At 26.2% G+C, this 26,689-nt stretch overlaps 1 protein-coding gene across 1 annotated transcript; it reads left to right on the top strand.

The window, feature by feature from the left end:
* Positions 1–1,948: 1,948 nt before the first annotated feature.
* Positions 1,949–9,446, top strand: LOC145832693 (pre-mRNA-splicing factor 18-like). Its single transcript, XM_082939998.1, has 7 exons — positions 1,949–2,043; positions 2,485–2,679; positions 4,809–4,943; positions 5,901–6,083; positions 6,400–6,612; positions 7,943–8,098; positions 8,982–9,446. Exons 1-7 carry the CDS (start codon positions 1,969–1,971, stop codon positions 9,069–9,071), a joined length of 1,047 nt encoding a protein of 348 aa, XP_082796124.1. The 5' UTR covers positions 1,949–1,968; the 3' UTR covers positions 9,072–9,446.
* The last annotated feature ends 17,243 nt before the right edge of the window (positions 9,447–26,689 follow it).

Raw genomic sequence — 26,689 nt, 5'->3', positions numbered from 1 at the left:
AATCACTAAACCTGTAATTTTTTTTAATTTTCTTGTGTTTAGTAGTAAAATTTTGATTTGACTCAAAAAATCTATCATATAGATAAAAAATGTTATCATCATCAAACATTTTTTTTGTTAAAAAAACATATTTTAAGAAGCTTTGCGTATTTTTTCAATGTTTTTATACTATTTAACACAGTTTCTTACCTTAAACTTAAATTTAAACTAAAAATAGACCCAAAAATGTATACTTTTAAAAACCTGAAAGAAATTTGGAAAACTTGGAAAAAGTTTTGAAAAAAGGAGTGGCAACCCTATAAATAATGTTTTAAATTAAAAATTACTAAAAACTACTTTAACCATTAAAGTACTTCATTAGTTTTTTTTTTTCAAAGATTAAAAAAATATTCCAAAGAATTATAATATAAGTAGAAAATAATTAAGATTAAAAACCTTTTTTTTTTTAATATATCTATTATTTATTTTTACAGTTTATTATTAATAAAACAATGCTTGTATATTATATATTCTTATATTTTAATATAACTTTGGTTTTATTTTTGTTTTATTTAATTTTTCTATAACTTCCATTTATTTTGTTCAAAAACTTTTTTTCAGATTTGTTTAAAACAACTGATGATTTCCTATATCCCAATTTAGGAATGAAACATTGTTTTGTTGATAATAAACTGTAAAAATAAATAATAGATAAAATTCTCCTTAAAGCTAATTAAGTCAAGAACTTTGAACTGTTTGGTTCAAAACAAATACCAGTAATTAAAAAAACATCACAAATAAGGTATTTTTTAAATTTATTTTTATTGACATTCTAGTAAACTTTTTGAAATAACAGATTTCTGGCACATATATATGAATAATTTTTTTAAATCTTCATATTTAGTAGATTAATAAAAAACTAACACAACATGTTCCACTCTAGAGTTTTTTTAATCAGAAGCATTTAAGAAAAAAATTTGCCAACAATATTCCCAAAAACACCCTATAGAATTTTTTAAAATAATTTCAAAGAAATAATTTTAGTATAAAGAATTCTTTTTATCATTTGAAACTTTTTTTTTCCTTAAAACATCTACAAAATGGTTAAAAATTTAAGTTTATTTGCTTTATTATGCTTTTGTTTTTATAAAAAAGATATTTATAATGAAAAAAAATGCTTAAAGCAAAAAAATTTATAAAAGCTACGACTTAAAGTCCAATAACTTTTATTATATAAGAACTTTTTAAATTTAGTTTTGAAAATTCAACAGTTAAGACCTTTGACTACATTAAAGTCAAGTATTTGTAAAGGTTTGAAAATATTGGTTAAAAATATATATAATTTTTGCTCTCTATTTTCAGTTAAACGCAACTGTGAGGTTGCCACACACTCAGGATAACTCAGGACAGTTTGAAATTTTTGAAAATCTCAGGATAAATTAGACTAGTTTTTTTTTTTAATAAGGATGGCTCAAGCCAGTTTAATTGTTTATAAAAGACTCAAGATGATTTTAAGGTTTTTCTAAAATTTCTGTCCAGTTTTTTTTTTTATAGATCTTGAATAAGATTTTGTTGTTCTATTTTCAATAATTTAAAACCAATTTCTTCAAAAACTTTAATTTTAGTTTTTTTTGTTTAATTAAGAATTTTCAAAAAGTTTTTTTTTTTTTTTAGAATGACTCAGGACAGTAAGTCACTTAAGATAATTTTTAGATTCAAAGAGTGGTAATACTAATTGTAAGAATATTGTTAAGTGATGCACCTGTTTAAAGTAATTTTTAAAGCTTATTTTTTTGTATTTATTGGTCTACAAAAAAGTTTGTTCATCAAATTGAATTAATCCTAATAAAAAACCATCTTCTTGTTTAATAGTGAACTTGATTATTTGTTAAACTATTAGTACTTTTTTATATTTTAAAACTTTTTTTCAAATATAAAGTAAGCTAATCGGTTGAATTTTAACAGCTTTTTAAGTTGCTACTAATAAACATGAACTTTGCTGAGTTAATGAACAAAGAGATAAACAGGAAAAGAAAGTATATTGAAGATAAAAATGTTTTAAAGGTATGTGCAGTACATTATTTTCTGTTTTTTATGTATATAAAAATCTTTTTTTTTTTTTGTTTTAAAGTTAAACTTGATTATTTAATTAGATTTTTAAAAGCAGAATCATAATTTTCAAAAGAAGAAAAAAAATTAGTAGACTGTTTCATGTTTGATGATACAAAAACTATCACAACTATTTAGTTATTTTTATAAACATGTTACAGTTAAAATGTCAGTTTTTGTAACACAAAAAAGTGATTCTTTTTATTCAAAAGAATTTTTTTAACAACACAACATCCACACAGGAAGGCAAAAAGTACTTCTTGAAAAAGTACTTTAATTTTACGGTTGCTTTCAAATTTTTTATAAATTTAGTTAATTTGATTATTTTTTTTTTATAAAATTTAGTTATTTTGTTTATCCCTAACATTATTTTATCACATTACAATATCCCCACAGGATGGCAAAAAGTACTTCTCTAGGAAGGACCTGCAGGAGGCGGAGAGGAGGGATTACGAGGAGAGGCACGGGATGGTGAGGGAAGATGAGAGCAAGCCAAAGCTGAGCGCTGATGAGAAGGCGGCAAAGTACATGGAGGAGATGAGGCCTGAAAGTAGCGGCAACAAGCTGCCCATGAACCTCAGCAGACAGGAGGTTTGTTGTGAAATTACTTGAAGTTTGCTAGTTAATTTTTATTAACTGTTAACTTTTTGGCAAAAAAAAAGTCTTTTTTTTTTGAATACTAGGTTTAAAGCAATGTTGTTTTGTTCAGAAAGATTGTGCAAGGTTTAAATTATTTTAAAGTTACTTGAAGTTTGCTAGTTGGTCTATTTTTTCAAAGTAAGTTTATTGGCAAAACGTTTTAGACAGATGTTTTCAGTTTCAATTTTTCAGTTGAGAATAATTTTGTTTAAGGAGGTTTTTTTATCCTGTGTAAAGTATCTGTTGTTAATTTAAAAAAGAGTTGCAGTCTTTTGTAAAAAACTGTTGGTGTCCGTTTTTGTTTATTAAATAAAGTATATACAATTTTTGCTACTAAACCTTTTAAAAAAGCAGCCTTTTTAGTAAATTATATCCACAATGACTTAGAATTTTACTATATGGAACTAGCTTTTAGTGAAAAAAACTGTAATGATCACCTTTAAAAAAATTATTTGAGTTAAATTTTCAAATTAAAATCATCACAGTGCAAGCAATTTGTTTTAAGTAGTTTAAAATTTACTTTTAAAAAAATTTTTGAGATTAAAGGTTATATTATTTTTCTAAATCTTTTAAACAAGTATTTATTAGCAATTCTTTTCTAAAAAAGTTTCTGGTACAAAAATGTACAAATATTATATGTGTTAAGGCCATAGGGGGAGGGGGGTGGGTCCAACATTTTTTTTTACAAAAATTAACTTTGGCATTTATATGAAAGCTTTAAGTACAAACTACAAGCCAGTTTTTATAGAATTCAAAAATATCATTTAACTTTTGAGATATTTAATTCTTTGTAAAAATTTTCCAATATAAACGTATGGACCGCAAATTTTTCGGGGTCAATTTTCTCAGAAATTTTAAAATTCACTAAAAATCTATCTCCTCCTTCATTTTTCAAGCAATCTTCTTCAAATTTTCAGGAAATGTTCCTTTAAATATTTTGAAGAATCTGAATGTTGGAAATTTTGAAAAATAAAAAAATTATCCACAAAAAACTAAAAAAAAGGGTAGTTTTTGACAATAATTTTTTTTTTACTCAAAATAAAAAAAAAATCCTAAAATAGATCTCTTTAAAGTTTAATGATACACATTCTGTAAAAATTTGAGAAAGATTACTCAAAAAATGAAGGAGGAGATAGATTTTTAGTGAAATAGTCTTTTTTTCGCATTTTTAGTTTTCGCCTTCCATAAGGAACCTATTGAACGCCCTTTCTTTGATTGCTTATATCTCAAAAGTTACTTTGAGTTTTTTAAGCGGTTAAAAGTGTCTGATAGCTCAGATTAAATTCTACAAAATAAGATCAAGTTGTAAAAAACGAAGTGGACCCCCCCCCCTATGGCCTTAAATTACTCAAATCTTTAAAATTAGTTAAAAATATATTTATCCTAAAATTATATTAAGCTAGAGATCTCCTCTAGAGAGAAATTTTCCTTGAATGATTATTATAAAGATTTTATTGATACTTAAAGATTTTTTTACATATTAAATTTTTTTAAATGATTTTGTAATCAAAATTTTATAATTTACCTTATCAACTTGTTTACTATTAAATAAAGATTAGATTGAAATTTTCGAAAAGTGTTGTTTTAAATTTTTAAAGAAAACATTGCAAAAAGTCTCAAGAGCCTGTGGCCTTTTGTATGCCGTGAGACAAGCTCATGTATCATAAGGATTGATTATACTAATCTTTAGGGAAAGATATGTATTAAATTAAATTGTTTTTGTTTCCGTTTTAGTTTGCTTTTTCTATTAGAAATTTTCTGACTTCGTAGTAAAAAATTAAAACCTTTGTTTTATAAAATATTTTTTAACTTTAAAAATCAGCTTAAAGCAAAGTTTTAAATTTTATGTATCAACTTTTACACCCATAATCCTAAACAAGTATTGTTTATTGAATGATAAAATACGAGCGCTCAAAAAGTTTGATCTCTGGACTTTGGTTATCGAGTCGTACACCACAAATTATTAAGAATTAAATACAATAAATTTAATGCTTTTCTTTAAATTAAAAGTTAGTGTTTGTTTATTCAAAAGCTACAACTATCAAATTAGGGCGACTTTAAACTAACCAGAAATACTTCAGGTAATAAAAAGACTTCGGGAAAGAGGTGAGCCAATCACATTGTTCGCTGAAACAGAGTACGATTCGTTCCAGAGGCTGAGAAAGTTGGAGATCACCACGCCGGATGTCAACAAGGGATTCAGAAATGATTTCAAGGTTGGTAGTTTGCCTTTTGAATTGTGGTTTTCACGATTTGTTTTTATGAAATTTAGTTGAAAATTCAGAGTTATAAAGTCAAATACATACTTTTAAAAGTATTCTAAACATTTTCACTGTAAAGTTTTCAACTAACAAAGATATTTTTTCACTTTCTCTAAAAACAACACTGTTTTTTAAGATTTTAAACTGGCTGAATTTTAGTATCATAAACCTATTTTAATTAAAAAAAATTGACAATTTATAATATACTTTTTCTTTTTAATTATAAGTATTTATGCTTTTTATTTACTAGCAAAGGTGTTTAGCTTGTTGTTCGTCGAGATTAAGTTTCATATAAATTACAAACAATAGCTGTTTTACATTGATTCTAGATAATTTGCTTATACGGCTTAATTCAATTTGAATATAGCCTTAGCAATTTTGAAATGCAAGTTTTATTCACGATTTATTTAAATATGGTTATTTCGTTTTCATTTTAAAACACGCACATATTAATATTTATTTTGATTTTCTAATTAAAAACGTGTTTAATGTTAGATTCTTTTCGGAACTATCTGAAGCAGAACATTTTATTTGTGTTTTTCTAAGACCAAACATGTCATTTACAAAAATCAAAAATAAGTTGTAGTAAATTAATTTCTATGTCCTAGGCATCTTTGTGTTCTCAAGTAAATCAAATTTAAAATAATCATCGAACATATTTACCAGCTGACTGTTTACTCAAAGAAATATGTCTAATTTGTAAAACACAAATTATTAAACAAATTAAATAATTGACCTAACATAATAACATCTTGAACTAATGTATTTAAAATTATCACAATAAATGTTAATTAGTTAATTGTGAAATCTAACATTTCAATTAAAAAAAAACATAGTCTTAAGATAAATTACACATTGCATTCAGTGAATAAACTAAACATGTAAGCATTAAAACCAAACAACTCAACTCAGGCGGCGATGGACAAGCTGGAGCAGGACTCGATCGACGAGCTGATGAAGAAGCAGACGGGAAGCTCCTCTTCACTGCAGGTGGAAGACGACGGGAGCACCATGGAGTCGCTGCTGGCCGAAAGCAGGAAGCTGGGAAAGGAGGGCAGCATGAACGAGTGCGCGCTCATTTTGAAAACCATGAAGGTACGTTGCTTAAAGTTTTTATTAAATTTTAATTTATTTATATTGTATTGAATGAGTGTAAGTTGATTTTCTCATATTAAAAACCTTAAGGCATGTTTTTTGTTTTCAGTTTTTATTAAACTTTAATTTATTTTTCAGTGTAAGTTAACTTTCTCATATCAAAAACCTTATGATATGTTTTTTGGAAATGTTTGTTTCGCAATGGTTTGTTTTCGAGTTGGCAGTAGACTTTAGCGCGGTTTGTTGCTGACGGTCGTTCAGCATGGTGCTAAAAGTAACAACAGATAAGTAAGTTTAAACAAAAACCCATCAACAGTTCCTGCTGAGGTCGCGGGCGCACGAGCTGAACATGATGCCGCAGGAGACGAAGAAGACGCACAAGTGGAGGAAGCAGCAAGCCACCCACAAGCAGACCGAGGACTATTTAGTCCCGCTGTTCAGCCAGCTGCAGAACGAGACCGTGGCGAGCGACATACTGGACTTCCTCACCAACATAATATGTCTCGTGCTAGAAAGAAATTACGTGCAGGTTTGAAAAAAAAATATTTTTGTTTTTTATGTAAGCCCTTTTTTTTATAATTTTTTTTTTCAAGTTTAAAGTTGTATCACGATGAAACTACGTGCAAGTGGGTTGACTTCGGAAAAAATAATAACATTTTTTTTTTTTCAAAGTTGTGTCTGTTGTACGTATACCTTTCATTAATTTTTTACAAGTAAGTGTTTTCGGCCTTTCAAAAAATAAGAGTTACATATTTAAAAGGACATTTGTTCTGGTTTTTTTTATAAGCCGAAATTTAAAATAATATATTTATTTATAACTTGTCATTCATTTTTTTTATACAATATCTTAGTGTTTTAAATTTCTTTCAATTAGAAAACCCTAAACTTGTTTAACAACCGCCTCCTTGGAATAAAGAAGCAAAAAACAATTGCTCCTTAGATAGATATTACTCATTCACGAATTAGATACCCATTTACTTGTTTTCTTCCTAATATGTATTGCCCCTTGATACCTAAAATCGCCCATTTTGTAAAACGCTAACTTTTAGTAGATATCTCAAAACTTAATACTGCCTTCAAAACACATCTCCAGATTTTTACGTTGCAAAAAATATGATTTTTAAGCTTTGTTTGTTCTAAGAGTTTTTTATTTTTATTAATCGTACATTTTATTTTCAAATATGTTTTCAATTCTACTATTGATACTATACAAACTGAGTGCTACTTGAAGAAAATATCAACCAGGCGTTGTCAGTGTACATTCAGACAACCACTAGAAAATAAAAAAAGTTATCATAAACATTCTTTAAAAAATAATATTTTTGAAAAATTTTAGATTACCCGTATCAAACACAGCTACTTTTTCAAAGAAAAAACAAATTATGATTTAATATTTTTTTTTCAGGCAGGTGTCGTCAGCGTACCTGCAAATAGCGATAGGAATCGTAATTTCACAATCGCCCTAATAATAGTTACTACTAAACTGTTTAAGAAATGAAAGTAATAGTCCACTGTTATATATCCCTCTTTGCTAACTTTTTACGTATTTGAAATAGTGCACTCTAGAAATTCCTGCTTTCAATAAAATAAAAATAAAAACAATAGTTGCCGCTCTGCTATATGGTATACTATCAAAATCAACCAGATTTTTTTTTAAATTAAATTTTTTGCATTCTTTTTGTTTATTTTTCACTATCACTGTTACCCTTTACCCTCGATCGGTAAGCGGTTCTCGTATTTGACTGAAAGGATTTTGATTGGTTGGATTTTGAACTTTTTGCTAACTTATTTGGAATAGCCCGCTTCAGAAACTCCTTCTTTTAATAAATACCCCAAAAACTGATTTTTCAAACCAACAGGCGTCTTCGGTCTACCTCCAGATGGCGATTGGAAACGCGCCGTGGCCCATCGGAGTGACCATGGTGGGCATCCACGCGCGAACCGGTAGGGAGAAAATTTTCAGCCAGCAGATTGCCCACGTGCTCAACGACGAAACACAGCGCAAGTTCATACAGGTTCGTCTGTTTTTTGTAATTTTATAATGTACAAACTTATAATTGTTGGTTTTTTAAACTTGTAGTTGTTTAGTACGGTTAAAAAAGTATGTTTTTTAATGACGTTTGTTTTGTTTGATAACGTAAATTCATACAGATTTGCTAGTTTTCACTGTTACCATATTTATTCGCGTTTTATTTAATTTAGTTGTACGAGCAGCATTTAACGACTTGGAACTTTTAACAGGACTGCCACTTTACCTGGAATTTGAAAATTTAGGCAAAAAAACTGGAGTTTGAGAATTTTTGAAAAAAACCTAGAATTTTATACAAAAATCACTAAAAAAACCTGGAATTTTAGCAATTTTCACATTTTCAGTAGTAAAATTTCAATTTCACTCAAAACATCTATCATATGAATAAACAAATTTGTCATTATAAAGTTTTTTTTATTAAAATGCACATTTAAAGTAGCTTACAGTATCTCTTCAATGTTTTTATACTATTAAACACAGTTTCTTACCTTGAAATTAAATTTAAACTAAAAATAGACCAAAAATTGTGTACTTTTAAAAACCTAAATGAAATTTGGAAAACCTGGAAAAAAAAATTTTAAAGGAGTGACAACCCTGTTACTAATAGTAATGTTCAATTAATAGTAGAAACGATTTCATTTTGCACTAGATTAGTAAAATAATGTGGATTTTGTAAGAAGCATCTTTTTTGCTTATAGAAGGACTAAAATGTTTCGTTTTTTTTTTCAGTTTATTGAATTGTTTTAAAGAATGTCTGCAGCTAAGACCTTAATACAATTATTCTCGTTTATTTTTTATTTATTAATCCATTAAGTTCATTTGAGGTAAAGATAATAATTACTGTATGTTAATAAATTATTTCTATGCAGGGATTAAAAAGACTTATCACCGTATGCCAGAGGTTGTATCCGACAGACCCTTCGAAATCTCTTGAGTATAACGGACTGAAAACTATATGAAGTTGCGCAACTTTTTTTTGATGTTTTTGTGGAGGTTGCCTTGCGCGAGAAAGTTTATTTTTCTACTAATTTCTAACACTTAAAATTTTTAAGTGTACTCTATAAACTTGAACCTTATTTTATGTAAAGTAATTTTAAAACTATGACAGCTTTTTTAGTTTTTGTGTATATTTAGGATGAAGGAATTATTTGGAGAAAAATTTAAATGTTTTAATATTTTAATTTTCAATACAGTGTTACTATCTACACTTTTTAAATAAGATAGTTGTGTACTTCAACAACTTATTTAGAAGTACAAAACTAATTAATTAGTTTAAATTTTTAAAAATATTCTGTTTTTCCGTTGTGTATTTTATTTTTTACCTTTCAGATTTTGACAATAAATTATAGTTTTGTAAAATTGATAAAAACAAAGAAATATTTGTTTAATGTTTTTTCATTTTGTTTTTATCGAATTTTTTATAAGGAAATGTTTAGAAATAATTGTTCGTAAGATTGGTTTGTTAAAATTACTTTATTATACTGGCTTTCACTTAACAGAGTATTTTAAAAGTTATTATATAATAAAATACTCTTCTAATTTGATAAATAAGATGATATTGTTATTTTATTAAATTTGCAAATGTTATCAGTTTACTTATTTTTAAATTTTTTGATAAACTAAGTAAAAGGTTTAATAAACAATAAATTACGAAAGTTTCAGTATTTTTTGTTGTCTATTTTAACATTTCTATTAAACAACTACCAAAAACTTACATGTTGCTGTTGTTCCAAATTTTATTTTCGTTGTCGCTTCATAAGTTTTATTACAAGATTTCGTAACACTTTTATAAGTTGTTGTAAATACAAGTTTATAAAAAAATAAGATATTTTAATTTACGCTAAATTAGTAAAATAAGTTGTATATCTGTTTTTAAATTTGATATAAAGCTATATTATGAACTTTGCATCATATTAGTGTATCATACTAATTTTGAAACTTTAAAGTTGAATTTTTTATTTAGCTCTTAAGTGCAATAAAAAAAAATTTTCCTTTGTTTTGTTATTTTAAACCTTTTGAAGTCAGCAGATACTGATGGCTCAGTATCTGCATGACCCGTTAACTTATTTTTATGTCTTAAGCCCTTCTTAGTCTTAATCATTCTAATGGTATAGTAATCACTTAAATAGTAGCTTAAACTAAAAACAACCGGTTATAATTTACACAGCACAGTTTAATCAACAATATTTAATAACAAATGTGATTTAAAAAATACGTATTAACTCAAGTAAAAATTATACAAAAAGTTGATAAAGCTAAAGAATAATTTAATAATTTCTTCAATAAGCAACAAAGTTTAATCTATAATTTGGTACTTCTTTTAAAGTAACAAATTTACAAAAGTTTAAACACTCAACTGCAATCCACTCAAAGTTCCAATTCAATGTCATCAACCAGAGTTCATAAATAAAACTGACCGTTGCTACAACAAGAATAGCATTTTGTACTAAAAATTCGTCGTTAAGCAAACGTCATAGTGCTTTAATAAATTTAAACTTGTCAGTGTTTACAACTAGTTATTTTGTAAATTTATTAACTATTATCACAACGCAGGGCAGATAGCGTTACACTTTATTTTATAAAATACAGTATAGATAGCTACTATGCGGTGATACCAGTATTGTTTATAACAAATTTAATATTTGATAACTTAAATACTGGATTAGAAATAAAAAGTATACTATTAAGGTACTTGGTTTATTATCAAATAAAAAAAATCAGACTTTCTTTAAATAAATGTACAACAAAAACGGTTCTCACGATCAGTTTAATCTTAAGTTAAATCAAAAAAAAAAGAATTAGTCATAAAATTACTTCCATTCCTGTATATAAGTTTAATGAATGTTTTAGCGTTCTATGTACTATTTTGAACGATAATAGCAAGGAAATTTTTACTACTTCTTTAAGAACTCTTTTTTTTTTTCAAAAACCAAAAAAGTATGAGAAATAATTAGGATTAACTAGAATTGTTGATAACCTACTGATTACAGTTGAAATAAATTTTCAACTGTGTACTTTATGAAGTATTAAGCACTTGAAAGGTACATATTAAATTTTTTACTACTGCTTAAAATTATCTGTTTTTTATAATAAAAAATATATTTTTGCAAAAAATTCTTTAAAGGTTTTAATAACATTTAAAGTGTTTCAAAATACTTTGTTTTAATTTTGTATGGTTATTAAATACAATATGTTTGTTCATTCTTATGCCTAGTTTTCATAAGTAGTTCTAAAAATAATTCAATATCAAGATTAGTAAAGTTAATACTTATCATTGTTTATAGTCCTGGACAAGACGTTAAAAGGTATCCAAGTGGTGCGCGACTTGATAAGCGTAAGATTTTTTCGTGCATTAGGTCCTAGGACCAAATGTTTTGAACAATTTTTTGTCGTTCAGTTAACAATGTAGTGTAATTTTTAAATATAATATAGACATGTTATTTATTAAGTATAATAACCAACATTCCTTGTCTTATACTATATATTAAAATAAGTTTTATAACGAGTCTAATTAGATTTTCGACATTAAATAAGTGGTTAGGAACTTTTTTTAATGTAATTTCAAAATATGAATTAGAACTAAATGACTATTTTGAAAGTTATAACTGTTCAAAATATAGTTTTAATTGTTTGCTAACATTTTATTTAATTTTTTTTAATTTTTACATTTGAACTAAATCTGCTTCCTAATTCTATATAACTTTGATTCAATCATAACTAACATTCAATATATAATATACATGTTACACCGAGTTTCTGTGACTTTTATTGCCTTCAGCGTCGTTAAGTTTTATAAAATTTTATTGATTTACTAACTAATGGTTAATGTTTTATTTTTGTTCAAAATAGATTACATAAAAACAAAATTAATGTTCTTTACAATACAAATTAAATAGTTTAAATAACCTCATTTACATTGTGACGTAATTATTAGTTGTAACAAATGTATTTTTTTCGTTAGTTAACAACAGTAAATTTTGATTTAGTTATCTTTCCAATTAACGTAAGTTGTTTGTTTATATTATGTTTTGTTGTGTAATTTAGCTTACTTATTTATTTTAGACTTAATAATTACAAATATCATATAGTTTTATAACAGTCGGATTTAATATTAAGTATTTCACCTATTAATAACTATTATCTGTAGAAAATATCTTATTTTAATGAAAACATGTATACACCTACTTTATTCTATGCTTCTATTCTTTCGTTACAGTAATTATTTTTTTACAGAACCTAGTTGAAGTGTGTTGATTCGTTGACACACAGAAACATATGTTGGTAGAATAAAGGAAGATTACTGTATAATTTGTTTTTATTTTGAAAGTTAGTAATAGTTACAGGTTTACCAGAGACCTAGACTAAATTTTTTTTGAAACTTCTCAAAGTTCATAAGAACTTAGTAGTTGAACTTCGTAAGATTTATTTTTTTTAATAATGATTTTTTAATTAGATGATGTCTACTATATTTATAACGTAAAGTTTTGAATAAATAAGGTTATTAAATTCGAAGGTATACCTGTCCCTTGAATAAAGCTTATTAGTTCTACTTTTTAATGCTTATATGATTTAGTATAAATATTAGATAAAAATATCCTTAATAGAACTCTTTGTGCAATGGGTAATTTTAATGAAAATTTGTTAACATTGCAATTTGCTTATGTTTAATTTTTTGCTGACCAATTATGTTATAATTCAAATTTTAACAAATCAAGTTATTGTTTTTTTATTTCTGAAGTTTCATTGTTAAACACGTTTCAATGTAGAACATAAGGCACAACTTGTACTTAATCTCTATACTTGGCACGGCATTAAAATGTATCCTTGGTGCATGACTCGGTAACCGGAAGGTTTTTTCGTACTTCAAGTCCTTGGACGAAATTTTTTGAGCGCTTTGTTGTTCAATAATAAAGTATAAACTATTCAAAGAGCTTAGAATGACTCTAATTATTTATAATGAGTCTAATTAGAATTTCGCCGGAAAACTAAAAAAAAGTTATTTGTTCATAATTCTATTAAAACTTGAAATTATAAGTTAATGAGTTTATTGTGGAAGATATTATTAGTTGCAGTGTTACGACTACAGTTTTTTGTAAAGTTTCTAAAAGTTTTGTTATAAATTAAATTAGATAAATTTATTTCTATATAAATAATGTTTAAAATTTAAAGGCTAATCAGTACCGTAAAGTTCAATTACAGTATAAGAAAATAAGGCTGACTTTGGCTAGTTTTTCTTCTTTAAGGTGTTCTAAAAAGCAAATTATTTTCAAGTACTAAGATATAGTAATCTTTATGGCTATACTTTCAGTTTTTTAACAGAGACTTCTATAGAGACTTAGGAACTTATTTGTATTAATGAAGTTTAAAATTCACTTTGATTATTTTACAAGTACTTTTTCTTCTTTTAAAATATGCAAAATTGTAGTATATATTCAAATACATTATGTTGATTTAAAATTTATTTGTAGAAATTAACTTAGACTAAAAGTAGTTTAGTTTATTTTTTTTAAACAACTGTTTCAGTTATTAAAACCACAATCTTTTAAATCATTACTTTTTGTATTTAAGCTAATAATTTTGAAGGTTGCACTTCACTTTGTTATTGTTATTTAAGATTGAATTCAGTTAAGCTCAGTTTAGTTTAAGGCTTATGAAAGACTTATTTTGTTTTGTCATTAAAGTTTGTTAGATTTCTGGAAATAAAGAGTTCTGAATACTGCAATTTACTCATGGAAATTAACCAACTATGAACTAAAATTAAGCTGTGTTTTGTTAAGAAAACAAACAATAAAAGTTGACTAAATATAGTTTCAAAAGCTGAATTAAATACAAAATTACTAAAAACAAACACAGTAAATGTAAATTTTTTAAAGGTAGCTAAGGCTTATTGATCTTAATTTACTCATTAAGTTTTTTTGTCATAAAATAAAGATATTTTATTTCCAGTTTGAAGAAAATCCGTATTCTAAAATACTTAGGAACTTAGTTTTTTTAAATAAAAATGATAAAAGTTTTGCTTTTAATCGTTAATAAAATATGCTTTACTTTCATTCAATCTAGTTTTACAACATTTAAGAAAATAAATCAGCATTTACATAAGTAGAAGCCTGAAGGTAAACATTGCGTTAAAGATAATGTTAGTTTTGTTTAAAAAAAAATGAACAAATGAACGTTTGAGTACGACAATATGTTATATTTAAATTTTTTTTGGTATTTATTGATTATAAAAATACTTAATTCCATAAGTTTGAAAAAAAAGTGCTAACACTTGATTTGAAGTTTAAAAGATAGCAGTTACTTTTCTATTCTTAGTGGTAACAAAATCCCGATATTTTTATTTCTTATTACCAATAAAAAAAAGTTTTTGATACTGTTTTTATTAACTACTATTTATATTTCTGTTACACTGCTGTTCCATATAGTTAAATACTGAACTAAGTAGAACAAAGCAAAGCTACAGTTAGGAGAAAATGAGTCTGATGAAATATTTTTAGTCTATGTTTAGCTATATGTATACTGAGTTGGGCAGGAATTCATAGTCTGCTGGAGTAAACATTATATTCCAGTAAAGACATTTATACTGTTTTCTTGTGATATATAAAGTGTTTTTTTAGTTTTCTTTTTACTATTAATTATTATTTTTTTGTTTACATTCTAAGTAGTTAAATCTAATTTAATTTTGTACATTCCTAAAGTATATTCCTGTTAGATTAAATTATGTGTAGAAGTTTTTACTACATCTAAAGTTTTTTTTAAAGTATGATGTTCTTTATATATTTGATAGTGTTTGCAATTGTTCTTTTACGCAATATTTTCATTCATTCCTTGCCTAGTTTTATATAGAGGAGTCCTAAGTTTCATTTGAATTACAAATCAAGTACAAAGTAAGTATAAATTTAATTATGGTTTTTAGTGTAGTTTTACACTATACTAGATTCTTACATGGCGTCCTCGGGTAAAGAGTCAATAATCTTTTAAGTAACAGTTAAACAAGACCAAGACAGTATTTTACCTAAATAAATTTCACTAGTAAATTACCTTTTGTTTTAAAGGCAATATTTATCACACATTTATCTCGCATTCTTTTTTTTTTGTCATTTTTTTATATAGTGCATTTTATTTAACAGTAGGTTTAGAGAAATTTAACAACAAAGCTTACACTTAATTTTTAATAAGCAATACTTTTTACCCATAACTCGAAAGAAAAGGGGTTTACAAAATCAATAGACAAAAGGGATCATATTGAACAAAGTATCACTGGAGAAATAATTAATAAGGGTATTTATAGTCCTAATAAGACACAGAAAGTCGGTGACAATGCTTAAGTTAAAGTAAGCCACAAGTGTATTGGCACAATTTGATCCTATTAAGTCACAGAAAGTATGTGACAATGTTCAAGTCAAAGTAAGCTTCAAAGGGTATCGTACCAATTAACTCCTTTAAAAACCTAACTATTGGCAAACTATAGTACCAAATCACAAAAGTATTGGCGAACTATAAGTCCAAATCACAAAATATTAGCTAAAAGCCAGAGAAAGTTGGTGACAAAGTTTAGTGCACTAATTCACAATAAAACTGACAAAGTTTAGTCCACAAAGTCAAAAAAGAAGTGACAAAATTTAGACCATAAGGCCACAGTAGAACTGACAAAGTAGTAGTAGTATAAATAAGTCACAAAAAGTGATAACAAATTTCAAATCGAAGTAAGTCATGTTAGATTTCATGTAAGGCTCTTAAATTTTAATAGCACAATAGAAAAACACAGCATTTATTAACAACTTAGACAGTAAAGACCTGTAACATGCTGAAAGTTTTTAGGAACTTATATCATAGGAGTTTGCATAGGCATGTCATTTGAGTGATTTTTATGTGATTTTATTATTTATCTGTTTTTTAAATGCTGCAATTTTTCAAGTAGATTTTTAAGTATTGTTTGATATTATTTTTGAAGTTAAAGTGAACTCTTAAAGTTCTGGTAAACACATTAAAATATTTTTGATTATTAAAAGTAAAAAGCTTCCTAAAACTAAAAGACCATTAAAAAAAACTGTTCACTTATTTATTTTCTAATTTACATCATTATTTTTTTAATAACAATAATAATAGTTTTAAAACAAATTTAAGTTCTGATTTGTGTTTTTTTTTCTTATCTGTGAAAGAAGGGTAGTGTGAGTGGTATTTTTAGTTAAAAAAGTTGTTTCCATTTTAATGTTGGTGTTTTTTTTGCCTAGTTATTGAAAATCTTTGCAAATTAAATATCATGAAAAATCTTTAAAGAATTTTGAGTACTAATAATTTTTTTGTAATTTTGAGCTATAAAACAATTCTTTTTGAAAAGATTTTTTTTTACACTTTACACTATACACTTTAATACTTCCTCTTTAATTAGACAAATTCAAGTTTTTGTATAGTTTTAAATTTTCATAATTTTAGCTGTTTCTTAATAGAATTGGGGAAAGTTGTACTACTTGACAATAAAAATTCCTTTCTTCACTGATCTACTAGAAAAAAGGAAGAACAAAAGTAAACTTAGATTTTCGTTTAGCAAAAAGGAGAGAAAAGGTAGAGTAAGATTCTCTTCCAACATGGCAGAAATAGGAACTGTAATGTTTACTGCTGTTCCATTTATTTAAATACTGAACTGTGTAGAACTGAGTTACAGTTAGGAAAAAAATAAGTAAGATGAAGTATTTCTTAGTCTATGTTCAGCTATATGTGTACTAAGTTGGGCAGGAATTCATTCTAGCCACAGCCTGCTGCAGTCAACATGATATTCCAGACAAAGACATTTATATTGTTTTCTTGTGTACTACAAAGTAGTTTATATATTGGGTAGCGTTTGCAATTGTTCCTTAATGCAATATGGTAATTCCTGTCATGCCTAGTTTTATATAGAGTAGCCCTAGGTGTTATTTAATTATCAGCATTTAGTATAAGTTAAGTACAAATTAAATAATGGTTTTTAGTGTGATTGTACACTATACTAGAACCCTACACATCTTTTTATTGCACAATCTTTTTCGTGATAATCTTAGCAACATTTTATAGTTAATTCTGATGCTTTGCAATATATGTAGATGATTTATGTTAGTATCTTAAATTCTGATGTTTTTAATAACTTTCTTTCCTTATTTAGAATTTAAATTCAAGTAGGTTAAAGTTTATCAATGTTTAAACACGTTAATATTTTTTTGATAACTCACTAAAAGTAGCGTGTCTTTTAATTACATTTTTTTTATCAAAGCAAAGTTGTAATGCAACAACTATCTTAAAAGCAAATTTTTGTACTAAAAATGATATTAAAGCACAGTTTTAAATACTGTTTATAAAAAAGTTCTTTTTTTTTGTTGAACAGCTTTATAAAATCCCTTGAACCTAAAAATTACGCTGTGGCCAAGAGGTTTCTGTTGGCGTGCCGGGTTCCGGTCCGCAGGCTCTACGTTACCCATCCTTATTACGAATGCATATGTAAAATAGCCGTATGACTTAAAAAAATATTTCTGTGGTATACCATCAAAATCCAGACGATTATTATTTATGTTTTCATTTTTGTTTTATTTTATATTATTTTGCATTTTTTAAATTCATTTATCACTATTACTGTTTGTTACCCCAAACCCTTTCCCTCGATCGGTAAGTGGTTCTCGAATTTGACTGGATGGATTATGAACGCAGATGGATTTTGAACATGTCAAAATCAACATGTCAACATCTCCCATTTCTGTTCTGTATATTCAATTTAGATATTTTTAGCTCGATAAGATTGTGCACATCTTTAGCAAAAGTTTTTTTACAATTTAATATTTTTTCGCTTGCTGCAGTACTTACTTCTCGCTCAAAGCAGTTTTAGTGTTTTTTTAACAATGTAACGAGTTAAAATAAATAAGTTATCAAGTTTTCAAGTTCTTGGATGTGCATAATTTTTATAAAGATGCTTAATTATTAATAGAAACAAGTAGACTAACTGAAAATTTTACAGATTTATAATAAACTACTTGAAATTAAAATGTCCATTGTTCAAAATGCGCTACGTCTTCTTAACGAAAGAAAAAACTCAAAAGAAAACACTCAGTTTACTTATCGTTCTGTTGTACAAAGTTTAAGTGAGAAAAAATTGAAACTTCTTGTTGATTTTCTTACAAAAGGTTTGTTCTTAAGATTTGTTTTTACTAAGTTTTATTAAAAGAGGTCGTCATAACTTAGAATAAAAATACTTAAAACAAATAGGTTTTAAAGTCGTTGAAAGTGAATTGTTAATCTAGCAACTATCTAAAGACAAACAAGATAGTATAAAGTTTTAAATAAGGAATTACAAGTTAGGAGCAAAAAAATTTAAAACCAATTAATCTCTTTTTTATATGTATACTTGTTACGGTTTAAACATTTCAAACATCAAAATTTTTTGTACATTTTATTTTACTTTTAGCTACAACCGAATGGTGCCAAGGTGAAAGTTTTTTCAAGTCATCTGAAATTTTGCACAAGATTATTTTTTTATTATTAGTCAAACTAAAACAAAAATATATTTTAAAACTCAATAGTCACCATATTAAAAGCACCCAGAGTAATTATACCAAAAGTTAATTAATTTCAGAGTCTTATAGCGCCAAACTTTTAATTCTTATTCAAAAAACTATGTTTCACTTAATACCTTACTTTTACCTTAGAATAAAAGAAAAAAGTTTCAACTTGTTTTTAATCCATATTTTAAGTAACTACCTAATAAAAAAATTCACTTTCTTTGACATTCATTTATTTTTTTCAGAAATTTCTATTTCAAGGACTGACAAGTTTTTTAACCTAAACTTAATTTGATAACAAACATTTTTTAACAAATTTAAATAACTTAATTCTATTAGTTAAAAGTATACTTTGTATAAATTGCAAAATTATTTTCAAAAACTTATGATTTGGATTGCATAGCAATTTATAGTTTAATTTACAAAAGTACTTTATGACAAGTTAATTTTCTTTTAAAGGTTACATTGATATGAACGAAGAAAATATACTATCTCTACTAGAGACGGCCTCTCAACTGCTTTTAGAAGATCTTGAAAAACATTGCTATGAAACCTTCATTAAAAAACCAAATTTGAATAATTTCTACTCGATATATGTGTCGTCAAAAACGTTTATGCGAAAAGAGATGTTTCATTATGCAATAAAAGCTTTTGAATTTTTCGTACAAAACGACGCTTTTGTTAAAATGGACCTGAGATTTGTTGCCAAACTACTTTCTAGCTCACAACTTAAGCTAAGTAATGAGATTCAAGTTTTCGAAGCCGCAAACTCGTGGTTAAAATACAATTTGAAAGAAAGAAGCAAACATGCGTCATATTTTTTTTTCTAAAGTTCGTTTGTCGCTGCTTTCCTTGACAGAACTTAATGTAGTTAAGGATAAAGTTTCAGCTTATGATTTGAATAAAAGTTTTCATGATTCTTTGAAAACGATAATAAAAAGTAAAGAACTAAATTTATTAACCTTGCCAAACCACAATGTCAGAAGCAACAGTCATTACAAATTTAACATAGTTGTATGTGGAGGCGAAGACAAAGAAGAAATGTTAGAAGACATAAATGTAAAGCGTGAAACTTATATAACAGAAGGAGATGATTTCTCACAATTGAAAGAAGTTGGGCCACTAACAAATCCTCGATATCGTCATTCTGCAGTGGATTTGGGCGAACATGTGTATATTTTAGGAGGATTCGATGGAAAATACAAACAAGTGATGGCAGTTGAAGCGTTCTCTAAAAAAACTAACTCGTGGAAAGTTGTCACTTCATTGCCAGATGATAGAATTTATTTTTCGGCTTGTGGATTCATGGGCAAAATTTACGTTAATGGTGGATCTCACGATGAATTTTCGGACTTGAAGTCTTGCGTGGTTTACGATCCGAAGAAGCAAAATTGGAACGAAATAGCAGACATGAACGAAGCAAGATCATATTCTCACTGTACTGTTTTCAATGGAAAATTTGTTGTTTCCGGGGGAAGTTTTTTTAACAACGACTACTTAATAGAAGAGCTGTCTAATACTGTAGAGTTTTTTGACTTTTGCAATAACAAATGGGAATATGCATTTTGTATGATATATGAAAGGTTTCAACATCATTCAGTAGGTATAGGAAACAAATTGTACCTTTTAGGAGGTAAAAGAAATTCATCTTGTGAAGTTTTTGATATATACACTAGAAATTCTACTTTACTAAAGCCACCCAGTAACTATGTATACAGAAATAACTCAAGTGTACTTGCGATTAGAAACAGAATATTAGTAATCCGAAATGACAAAGAATTAGCTGAGTATTTTGATATAGTAACAAATACGTGGATAAAAATGAAAGATCTTCAGCTTTTCAAAAAGTTTAGCTCGTTTTGTTGTATAAAGAGTATTCAACTGTGAAACATAAAGTCCTGGACAAGACGTTAAAATTTATCCGTATTATGCGACTCGATAACCGAAAGGTTTTTTATGCACTAGGTCCTTGAAAAAATATTTTAAGTGCTTTTTTGTCGCCCAATAAACTATACGTATGTATAAAACTATTCTTAGAGTTTTTTTGAGACTCCTTAGATCTGTTCTTAAAGTTATTTGAGAGCAATGAAATGCCGTTAGGCGGAATAAAATTTTGACACAAAAAATCTGTGGTATACATTTTTAGCTTATCAGGATCTCCAGGATTTAACGCCTTTTAACGTTACATCTTATACGTATATACATAAATCGCTTTTTGTCGCTTTTTAATAAAGATTTTTTTTTGAATCACAGTGTATTAACAACCGTAAATCTTTTCAAAACATTGTAAATTACTTTTAAAACACTTAAAATATTTTTAAAGTTTGTTTTAAGCTCACTAAATCAAATTATACTCATTCTTTGTTCAATCTTAAGCATCTATAAATGAGTTGTTTTGCCAAACGTGAACTCTTCCTTTAAATATACACCAGTGTGTACTGGTTAACTGAGCACAAAATATGCAGTTTAGTACTTTTTTCAACGTTCAACTCAAACTAATTAAAGATAATATGTCACATGAAAATATTAAAAATAAAGTTAATTTATTTTTTAGTTTTTTAATTCTAGCTATGAAAAGATGATAATAAAACTCATAAATCGTACTATTTGGCCTTATTCCGGAATTAGGAATTCTATAACAAGCCCAAATAGTACAAAATACTAACAGTTGAAATAATGTTAACATTTATTTACAAATGAATATAAATATTTATAAAAATTTTTTTTTTTGGTTTTTTTTTAAATTCGAGCTTAGTAAAAATTGATAACAAAACTCATTTATTTCTAAGGTGCCCCATACTAAAATTCAAACTCCAATTCAATAGGTTTTTTTTAATTAAACACAAAGAACCATTCTCTAGAATAAAAAAAAAGTTTTTATTTAGCTATTAAGATAAGGAAAATAATTAGGTCTAAAGTTTCGACATTTTTTAAAAGTTACCACGTTACCAAGCTAACTTCACACTCGTTAGATCTAGTACTAAAAACAAAAATAAAAAAACAAACTTCTGTTTAAATTTGCTAATGTTTAATAAAATAAACTATAATTAAAAGTAAACTGTACAAAAACTTTTATAAATAATCAGTAGATTTGTTGAAAAAAAAAATAATCGAGTATTGCAGTTTACATTCTAAAATTTTATGACTAAAATAGTGCTGAATGTAGTTTCACATAACTCATAACAAAAGTAATTTTAAAACTTGAATATAAAATCTGGTTAAAAACATGTCTAAATGAAAATATTCAATCGAAACTAACAAAAAGTTTAATTTTGTTTAAAAACACCTATTTTTGATAGTAGCTCTTTTTTAAATGTATAACTCATTTATTGTGTGTGTAAGTTTTTTTGAAATTCATCAAAAGTTGAATATAGTTTAATATAATAAAAGTTAGTTTTTTACTTTTATTACTTTTTTTGATAGTTTCAAAATACGTTGGTTTTTTACATATTTGATAGATTGTTATTGCAATAGTTACTGTTACTGTATAAAAAAAAAACGATTGCTTTATCTCTAACCTTTTGTTTGAAAATAGTACTGCTCTTATTGTCTATAGAAATAAGTTCATATAATACTACTTTAATGTTTAACTAAGAAATTTAAACATAAGTCACTCATTTAAAAAAAAATTTTAATTAATTTCGTTTAGCTCGTCATCAGAATAAACTTGCTAAATACTGATAATATTATAGTATAAATTTAGTTATAAACAGTAATTTTGAAATACCTAGCTAAAAATTGTTACGTCATAAAGCATAAAGTCTGTTTAAAGTGTTTAAGTTAGAGTTGAACTATACTTATGAATTTGAAGTTGTTTGTAAAGCAAAACTGTTTAAAACAAAAAACATTAAAGATAGTAGAATCGTTGTTTATTAGAATATTTTTTTGTTAGAACCCGTGAGCCGAAAATTTGCAAACCAAGAGATTTTTACAATTTAAAACTTTATAAGTAGCGTGTTTTTAGTATTATTGTTGTCTTTTGTTGTCGTAATTTGTAATGAACTTTTTATTTAATTTTGTTTCAGGTGAAATTTCTACTATCTTAAATGTTTTTGTTTTAAACAGTTTTGTTTTACGAACCACTTCAAATTCATAAGTATAATTCAACTCTAGTTTAAACATTTTAAACAGACTTTTATGCTTTATGACGTAACAATTTTTAGCTAAGTATTTCAAAATTACTGTTTATGACTAAATTTACACTAAAATATTATCAGTTTTTAGCAAGTTTATTCTGATGATGAGCTAAACGAAATTAATTTATAAACCTCCATTTTTAAATGAGTGACTTATGTTTAAATTTTTAATTAAAACCAGTACCAAAACCAAGCTTTTCAAAAATTTAATTTTTGTATAAACGAAAGATCTTTGTATATGTTGTTTTTCGTTTCTGTAAAAGAATTGAGAAATTTTTTTCATATGGTTTTTTAAGCCAGTTTCAATACCTGTAGTTTAAATTCTGAAACAGCTTTCTTTGATTTAAGCAGCATTCAAATTTGTTTGTAAATCAGCTCTAAAAAATAATTTTTAGTATTACTATCTAATTCTAATAATTTATTACTCTAGAGCAGGGGTCAGCAAACTGCGGCCCGCGGGCCAATTGCGGCCCGCGAAGGGTAAATCTGCGGCCCGCGAGCACGTTATTTTTTTGAATGGAATGCGGCCCGCGAAAGAAAATTTTGTGGCCCGCGAGCATGTAAAAGTGGCCCGCTGAGCAAAAATATATATCAAGTAAATTTTTTTTTCGGTAATTTGATTAAATTTGTTTAGTTTGGTTTTAAGTCTCTGTATAACATTTAAAAATAATTAGAAGAAGTTACTACTTTAATTTAAAAATGTGAAAAAGACAGATTAGCATTCTAACAGGATATTTTTCTGAGTTTCATAATAACTTCTATTTACAACAGCAAGTAATTATCTGAAAAAAGAGTGCTTGAATTTAATAAGTTAGTTATATTATACCTATTTATCAAATAAACTAAATGCAAATGTTTTCCATTTTGTACAAAAGTGATGCACAGTAATTAACTAAAGTGTCATTTCTTTATAGCTTAGATATTCTTTCCAATATTTTTATACCTAAGTTTCTTTTGTATATTTTTTATTTGTAAATGTTATGTTTTAGTGTAAAAACATTTAAAATAACATAGTAATAAGAAAAAAAGGTTTATTTAAGTTTTATTTTGACACATTTTAATTTTTTAGAAGTTTTCTTTGCATTTAAACTAATTTATATGCACACCAATTTAAAAAAATGCTCATATTTTAAACCACTTTTTGTAAATACTTTAGTTAGTTTAAGTTTAGTTTATACATAATTTTCTAAGTTTGTTTTTTCTACATGTAATATCTAAATTTTTACAGACACAATTAAAACAATATATATGACATAAACTAATATAGTTTTTGTTAGGTATACATTTTCATTTTTCAAACATTGATTTTGTCAAACTAAGTTAACTTTTATGCTTTGCATATCAATAAACACATTTGCTGTTTTTTGGAGCTACCTATTTAATATAAACTAGACTTAGGGATAGTTTATAAACATTGACACACACTCAGACTATCACTATTTGAAGACTTCAAATCTCAGGCCAACTAAGTCATTTTATAAGTTTTTGGCTAGAATTGTTTTTTGTATACAAAAATATCAGGAATGTTTTTGTTAATTCAGGCTGGCTTTTTTGCTTAAAAGAGTGGCAAATTAAACTTATGATGTAAGTTTTGCTCAACCCAAAGTGTTAGTTTCAGTTATAATATATGTTATAATATATTAAGTTCAAGCTTTAAAATTGAAAATTTATGTTTAAAAATTTTCGAAAAAAACTTGAATTTGAGAACTTTTGAAAAAACCTGGAGTTTCAAACAATTTTTACATGTAAAGTAGTGAAATTTCGATTTGACACAAAAAATTTAGCAAATAAACATTTCTTTATTAAAAAATATACTAAAGTAGCTTAACAGTGTTTTTTGATATTGATATACTTTATAAGACACTTTTTAAACTTTAATTAAACTTTATACTAAAAATAAAAGAAGGAATTGTACTTCTAAAAACTTTTGGTGCATTGCACTTTTACTTGTAAAATTTCACCGACAGTTGTGCTTCGTGTTTGAACTAAACCAAGAAATTATACTAAAGTGTCAAAGTTAAAAAATATATCTAATAAAAATTCTCAAATGAGCAATAGTTTTTCTATCAGTGCTCTCATCTTAACATATTGATTAAAGTCATAATTTGATTTATGCGACTTTATAACATTAATGCATTTCCTAAATAGGACTTTTTGTTGTCATTGAAGAAATAAACAAAAGTTTTTCATTACTGCCAACAAAAATTCTTTAAAAAAGTTTTCAATTATAAATTGTATCTCATTATTAATAATATACTTTGTTACTTTATAACTTGCCTTAACAAATTTTTTCTGATAATTCTATAGTTACTGAAGGTAATCATGTGCTTTGTTGGAACTGACTGGTGATTTGTTTTTTTATCGTTTCTCGCAATAACTCCTAACTAACGTTTTTTTTTGTTGCTTGTCTTTTATTTTACAACTAATATTTTTAAATTCTTATTGCAGATAAAGAATTGCTGTAATGCTTAATAAAAAAGAGGTTCTTCTCTTCGCTAATGACTCAATTAAGTTTTATACTTTAGTTAAAAATGTTTAAGAAAGTTAATTGTCAATTCCAATTGACTTATATTTTTTTGGCATGTAATTTGTTTACTGTTAATAACTTTCGTTATTTCTTTATGTTGTGAACTTTGTTTTAACTGGGTTGCTACACAAACAGGCTATTTTAAAAGCTTGAAAACTCAGATGTGTGTGAAACTTTTATTTCAAACACTTTAAATAAATCTTAGAATTCCAAGAATAGTTTTTATGACTGTAGTGTAGTTTACTAATTGTAGTTTTTTCTTGTTTTTTACACTTTGTGTACTTTTTAATGATGATGATATTGTTACTAGGTACTTAAGCTTGATTTACAGCGATTTATTACCTTTTTCAACTTTTAATTAACTTAGGCTGGTTTGATACAACTCAGACATTTTTGCTTCTTAAGAGACAACCATGTAAAAGACTAGCTACTAATAAGATATTTTATTTAAGTATTCGAGAATTAATTATGTTAAAGAATTTGTTCAAGCTTTCTATAATACAAACAGGTATTAATTTTATTAAGTTAACTAATTACTAAATTTTTTAATGAATGTAGACTATTTAACACGCAAAAACTTTTTTTTGAAGTTAATATTCTTAGAAATATGAAAAAAGGGGTTGATAATATAACAAAAATATAAAAGTAACTAATGAATTGTCTTTCAAGTTTGGTTTTTATAGAGAGTTAAATTGTATGTAAAACTACAAAAGTATTAAATTTAATTTAGTAAGTGCTTATGAAAGTACATAGTTTATTAACACTTAAGTATATTAGTCGATGTAAATTTTATTCTAATTTTATTTAATTTAATTTAAATAGTCATTCTATGTATAGCTAAAAGGTATTTAAAATGATAAGGTGAATAAAAGTAAAACTTTTTTCTTGTGTGACTAAAACTAAAACCAAAAGATTATTAAAATGTCACTAAAACTAAAACTGCGGCCCGCGAAGACTTTGTAAACTTGAAATTTGGCCCGCGACCACCAACTGCCTGCCGACCCCTGCTCTAGAGAAAAAAAAACACAGTATTTCACCGCAGAGCGGATTTTAAAGTTGTAATTTAGTGGTAAAATAATAATAGTAAAAATGACAAATATTTTAAAAGTAGTTCAAATTAAGCTTTTTCTTGACAAAATTAATATTAAGAAATGAAAAAAAACATTTAGAACTATGTTAGCGTTAAATAACATTTTATTCAAAAACTGTTATATTTTAATTTTTAACACAACCAATTGAACCATGGTGTATAGTGAAATATTGAAACCAAATGGATTTAAATAACAAAACTTTATAAAGTTAGAAAGTATAGAAACGGATATTAACATATAATGCATTGTTCCTATGGTTGAGTTATAATATAATATAAAAGAAAATAAGGGGGTAAAAACTTA

The sequence above is a fragment of the Thalia democratica genome, chromosome 3 (genome assembly GCF_965202585.1).
Source record: "Thalia democratica chromosome 3, ktThaDemo2.hap1.1, whole genome shotgun sequence".
NCBI classification, from domain to species: Eukaryota; Metazoa; Chordata; class Thaliacea; order Salpida; family Salpidae; genus Thalia; species Thalia democratica.
The sequence above is the reverse complement of the archived record's forward strand: the minus strand, read 5'-3'. Positions and strand labels throughout refer to the sequence as shown.